The 7927-nt window shown below is 40.7% G+C and overlaps 2 protein-coding genes across 3 annotated transcripts in view; one reads left to right on the top strand and one right to left on the bottom strand.

Moving 5' to 3' along the window:
- Positions 1–954, bottom strand: part of EYA4 (EYA transcriptional coactivator and phosphatase 4) — a 317460-nt gene extending 316506 nt beyond the window's left edge. The window contains exon 1 of the mRNA XM_086707889.1: positions 712–954. The gene's annotated coding sequence lies outside the window, so the exon portion shown is untranslated. The remainder of the gene's footprint in view (positions 1–711) is intronic.
- Positions 1–7635, top strand: part of LOC147581217 (uncharacterized) — a 46257-nt gene extending 38622 nt beyond the window's left edge. Inside the window, exon 3 of one of the 2 annotated variants that reach the window (XM_086707906.1) lies at positions 7357–7635. In XM_086707906.1, the coding sequence (XP_086564032.1) occupies positions 7357–7422 (66 nt within the window). In that variant the 3' untranslated portion in view covers positions 7423–7635. Of the gene's footprint in view, positions 1–3266; positions 3420–7356 lie in introns of those variants that run through there. The other variant, XM_086707905.1, reaches the window with a different exon arrangement.
- Positions 7636–7927: the final 292 nt, after the last annotated feature.

Here is a 7927-nt window from a genome sequence, read left to right as displayed (position 1 = left end):
TATTAAATGCACAACTTCTGACTATAAATTATATTTTACCTCCTTTAATCATGCACCTGTAACTGTAATGACTCCAAATAAATATCTCTCTAAAAGATAATTTATTACAATACCTATTATCCACCCAATAGGGGCACATATTAAAAGTATAATTCTTGAGTAGTTTTCACAGGGATCTTATAAAAAGGTACCAGTGCTCTGAAGATCACTGTTAATACATACAAAATATTTTTTTTTCAAAGTTCATGATTTGAATGACCAACAAATCAGAAAACGATCATACTTCAGCATCTTAGACATCATTATTAATTTCTCAAACTTTTCCTTTATGTAATCTTTTTATATTCTTTTTCTAGTTTGAAGGATATTAAAAACCCATTAGGAAATTCAGCTGTTACAAGTAAAACTGAATTAAAAGAAAAAGAAATCAGGAACAAGAGAGAGAGATCTAACAATGATGGTAAGCTTGGGGCAGGAGGTAATCATAGTATTAGTTGAGGAAAAAAATGAAATACTGTGCTGTATGGGCACACAGAGCATTTATATATACAAAAATGATTTAAAATTGGCATTGGCTAAAATATTGTCCATGAATAAACTTTTAGACTTAAAAACAAAAACAAATACAACACTCATTATTACTGATAGAAAATACAATTTAAATGCAAAACAGTTAATTAGCAAGCATGGAATATTCCACAAATTACTTACAAGGACAAGTTAAGCCCTACCAAGGCTTCTGTGGTCTGCTCCTATGTGAGATAGTCGTTGTCACTGTATACACTTTTTGCCCTTCTGCTAAATGTTCCATGACTTTCTTGGCAAGACTGAATGTAGCTTATTCTCAGAAAGTATCAGAACTCTCATAATTCGGATTTTTAGTATTATCCAAATTAATTACAACTTCAAGCAGTGACACGGACTAAAATAGCAAGGGCTGCTGGTGTTCTAAAACGACTCTCAGCATGTCCCAGCGAGTACTTGGCCAGGAGCACAGGCCACTTAAAAAAAGCACGTAACCCTTTAGACGCAACAGTCAATTAAGGCCTTGGGAGAAATGTCAGCCATAAGAATGAAAAGACCTTTCCATTATTTACATACAATTTTCCTCTAATTAGTGAGAACTGATTTTAATTTTTCCCCCTTCTTTTCTCAAACAGGACCATATGGGATCAAGCTTAGAAGGGCAGCTGCTTCATTAAAGACAGACAGAGAGAGGGAGAGGTCGTTTTTCTTGTCAATCAGACCTCATGATTCGTATAGAGACGGGTTCAGCAAATGCCTGTCAGCTTAGCAGTCTTTAAAGATGTGTAAGGAACTTTGCTAGGGGCTGTGCTAATGATGTGAAACAGTAAGACATTTTCAAAAATGCCTGACAAAGAATAAAAATAATCAGAGTGTAGCGTCCCCAGCTACTGATGTCTAGGTGGTAGAAAAGAGATCCACTCGTCTTTTTTTTAATACTGTTTGCTTGCCAAATAACTGTACATAATATGTAAAAAAAAAAATGATTTAAATGTAGGATAGTCAAAATAATATCTTAAAGTGACTTTTGTAAAGCGATTTGAAAAGACTTCTGAAATATTTGAGTAGAATTGACTATGGGATAATTATAAGTACTAGCAAGTCCCTAATATCAATCCGGAGTTGACATATCTTTGGGGGCACGGTTTGGGAAAGCTTTCACACAAGTGCATGCATTTCATTTTTTCTTCTATGGAATGGACAATACTAATATAATAAAATTCATTTTGCTGATGTTTTAATTTTATCTCTAGATTTGAGAATATTTATCTCTGGAGGGACGAGTGTTCTGGGTCTTTCTAATTACATTACCTCTTTAATACGACTTTGAAAAGTGTTTCTAGGTCACCAGATTCTGAGGAGAGACTTAGATTAATTTACACATTTAAGAGTAGAATTTAAAAACACCATGCGTTTCAACTTGACTTATTTATATTTATTTGTTTCCAAATGTTAACTTGGAATTTCCACATGGGAATTTCCAAATGAGGTAGCAGGCATATGATATTTCTCTAGCACTTTTTACACTATACTGACAGTAAGAAAGATTGACATAAAAGAAAACATTAAGTATTCACAGCTTTGTTTCCATTTATCTTGACATTGTTATTGAAGACAAACTACCTAAACTTTCTTAAAATCCAAATGTATGCACAAGAGCCCAGCACTGCCCACAGCCTTGCACACGTGGCTTTAATTCAAATCAGAAGCAGTTTCACAAGCCGACCACAGGTTAACTATCCCCAGAAAATCTCCCTGAATTCCCCGGATCATTGTCTGAAGACAGGCCCAAACCAGAAAACAGACAATTCAAAACCAAGCCCAAAACACCCAGGTAAAGTCAGAACTAAAATGGAACGACTCCTGCCAACGAATAGGGTTCCTTTCTATTCTAATAGGATGGAACAAAAAATTCAGTCAATTCAGTTGTCTGGGGAGAAAGTAGCCTCTCAAGAACCAAGGAGTATGGGCAGAGTGTGTAGAGAATGGTAATGGCTTTCTCTTCTTCCTTTCTCACATCTTTAGACTGAACCATCATGGAGAAATATGAAAGCACTGTAGAACTCAGTCCGGAAGTAGGGCAGAGAGGCGCCCTTCATCCCAAGGGATTCCCAGTATTTGTCAATACGACAGTCTCCAGTGCTGCCTCCAAGCTTGCATAACCTCATGAAGGGCCACATTTGCTAGCTGACTTGGTGAAGACCAGGACCTACTGGCCCAAACATTTTCTTCTCTCACGCCCCTGGAAGAGTTACCTGCCTTCTACCACATGCCTTCTGTCCCCTTTCCGCCATCAGTCTCTTCTAGTTGGGAAGTACATACCCCCAGTCCTGACGCTGTTGACCAACTAATTCTTGACTCGGCTCCCTAACATATAAGTGAAATCAAAGAATCATTGTGTCGTTCAGTACTAGAGTCTTGGGTAACTCATTTTACAATGTGCCCAGGATTTATTCTAGATTCCTCCAATTTAAGTCTCTAGCATATGCCGGAAAGATTTTCCTAAAATGAAACTGTTCCTGTTTTTTTCAATTATCTTTCCTACTTTAAGTCTTCTGGGGCTCCTCATTACGTGAACAGTGATTTGAAACACAGCACACACTCCAAAAACATCATGATATACCCTTCACCTTCAACATACTAGACTTGTTATTTCTAAATCACCTCCTGAAGAAGTTCTGCTAGAGTGGGGATCTTTCAAACCACTCCAATCCATTTTTTTTTTTTTTTTTTTTGTACAGAGAGATGGACTAAAAGATTGCCAACCAGTATGCAGAGAGCCTGATTCTGGGGAGAAGAACAAAAATTTAAAAAATAAAAATAACAAAAGGAAAGGATCATGGAAATGAGGAAGAAAAGAGAAGGCAGGATTTCTTGGCCAGTTCTGAGGAGATGGCCTAGTAGGTGCCCATCCTACTAGGATATGAATGAGGATAACTGGGGAGTTGGGGCAGGAGGGATAAACAGAACGGTCACTGCACAGGACCGGCTTCCTGGGCATGTAATCTGTGCAGTTGCACCCCCAGCAGGGATTCACACTTGGTTCGCATTCTATTTTCACCATCTTGAAATTCTTGATTTTATTTTTGAACTTGTGTTTTACCACTGAAATCTACTGACACAATTGAGCACTCAAGAGTACAGATTTGCTCAATGTGTCCACTGTTCCTTGTTTCCCCATAAGCACAGAATTCTGGGAGGCTCACAACGCATTGGGAGTTCACTGATGCTCCGGGTATATGCCAAACATGTTATGTCTACACCTGAGTGAACAGGGTGCTGACAGCTCCAAGAAACCATACTTTCCTCTAGAACTAGAACATACTTCAAACCCAAAACACAATGATGTTCTAAGAAGCACGATCACCAAAGAACCCTCCCATATCCTTTCTTTCTTACATTACTTCCCTGAATTAGCCAAAATCTTGTGCTAAAATTGATGACACGGAAGGGAAGGGAGAAATACAGCAAACCTATAAGTCTTTTTTTTTGTTGGTCTCTCCTTATCCATCAATAAGCCAAAGGATAAAGACTGTTGGGAACAATGTGTGCATATCGACAGATGCTACAGTTGTGATTTTTGTAGCATTTCTGCTTTTCTAGTAAGAACGAAATACATATGCATGTATAGGCTACGAAACGTGAGTTGTGTAATTTTGGTGATTTCGCATATGAGTGAAATGATCTTAGGTTTGCATTTAAAACTGGCACCGTCGGGGTGCCTGGGTAGCTCAGTCAGCTAAATGTCCGACCCTTGGCTTCGGCTCAGGTCATAATCTCACAGTTTCGTGGCTTTGAGACCCATGTGGGACTCCTTGCTATCAGCTCTCTCTCCCTCTCTCTCTGCCCCTCCCCCGACTCGTGCTGTCTCTGTCTCTCTCAAAATAAATAAGTCAACTTAAAAAATAAAAAAATAAAATAAAATAAAACTGGCCCTTTACGATATAAAGATGAAGGGCCAAGTTCATGTTAATGTGACATTTTAATGTTTCTTTACTTGGAACATTAAAAGCAAATGAAAAAAACACCAAGACAAATTGAGACAGAGAGAGAGAGAGACAGTAGAAAAAGGAGAAAACATTATATTTCAAGAATTTTAACAACACCTTTTCCTTACTCTAAAACAAGGGCCCCGCATTTTCATTTCGTTCTGGGTCCTAAAAATGATGTACTTGGTCCTGCCATTTCATTACCTCCAATTCTCATTCTGGATTCCATAGTTGGGTTGAGGTTCTTATTCAAACCCCAAGTAAAAGACTACGTGATAGATTCTTCTCTATCTTGTGGCTTGACCAATTAGTTCTAGGGCCAGTTGAGGTATGCACTAAATGCCCCCTTTGTGCCACGATTGGGACGTAGTCAGAATCATGGCTGGGGCTGGGCAGAGCAGAAAGAGTGGTTCAAACCTGGAGAAAACTTCTCCTGATGCGTTATATTTTCAACAATTTTTAAAGGTAATATATTCTCATGACAGTTGTTAGAACCATGGGGGAAAGCTGCCTAAGGACCCCTGTGAAACATTCAGTTAAAATATCAATTTTGAGGGGCGCCTGGGTGGCTTAGTACGTTGAGAGTCTGACTCTTGCCTTTAGCTGAGGTCATCATCTCAGGATCCTGGGATCCAGCCTGGCAAGGTAGCAACTCCGCCTACCCCCCCGCACCCCCTCCCTCCTAACCCCCATGCTGGATGTGGAGCCTGCTTAAGATTCTCTTTTTTTTCTCTCTCTTTCCCTCTTTCCCCGCCCCTCTCCCCCACTCACACTTTCTCTCTCTCTCTCTTTCAAAGAAGTTTTGAGAATAAGGGACCTGTGGATGCTGGTCTGGGCTTCATTTCTTTACAGGCACTTTCCTGAGTGCGAAGATGCCAGCACCCAACACAGTGACCAGCGTGGAATAAACACAGCAAGGAACACGTGAAAAATAAGTCCTGGGGTTTCCCTTGGTCCCACAAATTACAGCAGAGTTAACTCTGAAAATAGTGCTCTCCTCATTTGGTTCTATCTTCCAATTTTTTTTTACTCACTGATAAACAAAAGGAAAGAAAAATAGGTAAAAAACAAAACAAAACAAAAATAAACAAAAACAACAACCGAGTTATGCAGATAAATAATGGGAGGAAAACGTTTCTTCTTTTAAATTGGGGACATCTTGCTTTGCCTTGCCTTGCCTTGCTAAGAACCAGGATCAGTTGTGAAGAATTGCTCTTCCAGATTGAAGGGGAGGTGGGGGGGGGGAGAGAGTGGGAGGGAGGGGAGAGGAGAGGGAGGCAGGGAGACTGAGCTGCTAGAGTGGCCAGGGGAAAGGGGGAGACCTCCCAGGCAGTTCAGTAGGTAGTGACATTGCAGAAGTGTCTAAAGGGGTATTTCAAACGGTGGCTGCTGGTTTTGTGAAAAAATTCTCTCCTGCGTCATCTTAAAATGAAACCTACAGTTTCTTGCTAACGTTTTGATGGCAGTGGATTTTCATAGGTGGGGAAGCCTGGGGCCTGGGGTAAAGATTAAAATGGAGGGTGGGGGAAGGAAACTTCCAGAAGAGGACCGGGGAGTAGCTGACAGCAGTTAGAGTTATACAGATCTTATTTTATTTTGAAAGTTTATTTATTTATTTTGAGAGAGAGAGAGCGTGAGCGGGGGCGGGGCAGAGAGAGAGAGGGAGAGAGAGAATCCCAAGCAGGCTCCGCACTGTCAGCACAGAGCCCAATGAGGGGCTCGAACTCATGAAACTGGGAGATCATGACCTAAGCCAAAACCGAGTCAGATGCTTAACCCACTGAGCCACCCAGAGGTGCCCCGAGTTATACAGAGTTTGAAAGACTGTCTTTAGCATGTAAAAGAATGGAAAAATTAGCTCATTTCCCATTGAATATCTGGGTGCATAGTCAGTCTCCCTCAGTCCTTTGCCTTCTCCGAAAGGAAAGAACAAATTCCAGTGTCTCCAGTTTTACCATCTAGCACTTTGTCCAGCAAATGGGCTCCTTGGAAAGATCATGAAAGAGAAATGTCAGTAGAGATTTGTGGCAAGGGCAGAGAATATTTTCATCATAAAGGGAAAGCCTGTTTCCCTGGCCACCTTCAATGGCTTATTTCCTGGGCTCTAAATATAGAGCACCAGGGCTTTCCTCACACCTGACCCTGAGTCTGCCAGCTGGGAGATTGGGTCTCTCTTCCAATATAAACTTGACACGTAAACAATATGTCTCAGCCACTTTTTTTAATACAGGAAGTTTTTTTCTTAAAAAGTATGTTAATGATATATCGCTAAAATAAAAATATTCTGAGCAGCCACCAGCGGTCACCAAGAGATGAATCACTGCGACTCTAAATGGAAATCCTAGGCAATCACTCACAATACTTGCCTGAGGTTGATTGATTCGTGGTATATCGGCCCTTAAGCACCAGGGCCCTCACCTGTCCCCGTGGCCTGAAGAAACCATTTGTGGTTTTGATCACATGTGATTTTCTCCTGCCCCTAGCTTTCCATTTCTGGTCCATCCATCACACACAGACACAGTCAGCTTTCTACAACACAAATTATATTGTGTTATTCCCTCCTCAGAAACCCTGCAAGACTCCCCACTGATTTCAGAAGAATCCAACCCTCTTAGCAGAGCAATCAAAACCCTTCACAACTGGAACTCAGTCTTCCTCTCTAGTATGTTCTCTCTCTGTCCCTCCTCTTTCCTGTACTTCCTACCCCTTCTCTAAATATATGTTTAAATACTCCAGTAAGTCTGGTTAGCAGTTACTCATGGGATCAGCGATAGTCATTCACTCTTTCATTTGGCATGAGAAATTAAGCCACGCTTTTTTTTTTTTTTTTTTTTTTTTTCAGGTGCGGAACATAGTGATTCAACAATTCCATACATCACCTGGCCAAACGTTACTTCTTTTTTTTTAAACTTTTTTTTTCAACGTTTATTTATTTTTGGGACAGAGAGGGACAGAGCATGAACGGGGGAGGGGCAGAGAGAGGGGGAGGCACAGAATCGGAAACAGGCTCCAGGCTCTGAGCCGTCAGCCCAGAGCCTGACGCGGGGCTCGAACTCACGGACCGCGAGATCGTGACCTGAGCTGAAGTCGGACGCTTAACCGACTGCGCCACCCAGGCGCCCCCGTTACTTCTTTATCCTGACATTGATGGAAGGAGAAGAGGTTGGTTGAATAATGCTTATCCAGCCAAATATTGTTTATCCAATTTTTATTCGAGACATTTGATAAAAAAGCAGACTTGTCAGCACTACCTTAGACCTAAATCAGAACTTTGGAAACAGGATATGAAAATCTGAAGGTTAAGCAAGTTTCTCATGGCTATCTAATAACCCAGAGGTACTGGGTTTGAGAACTCCACGTATTTGACATTAGAAGCAATAGCATTTGCCTCAATATTATCTTTTTTATCTTAA

The sequence above is a fragment of the Puma concolor genome, chromosome B2 (genome assembly GCF_028749965.1).
Source record: "Puma concolor isolate L17-30 chromosome B2, mPumCon1.1.hap2, whole genome shotgun sequence".
Taxonomy (NCBI): Eukaryota; Metazoa; Chordata; class Mammalia; order Carnivora; family Felidae; genus Puma; species Puma concolor.
The sequence above is the reverse complement of the archived record's forward strand: the minus strand, read 5'-3'. Positions and strand labels throughout refer to the sequence as shown.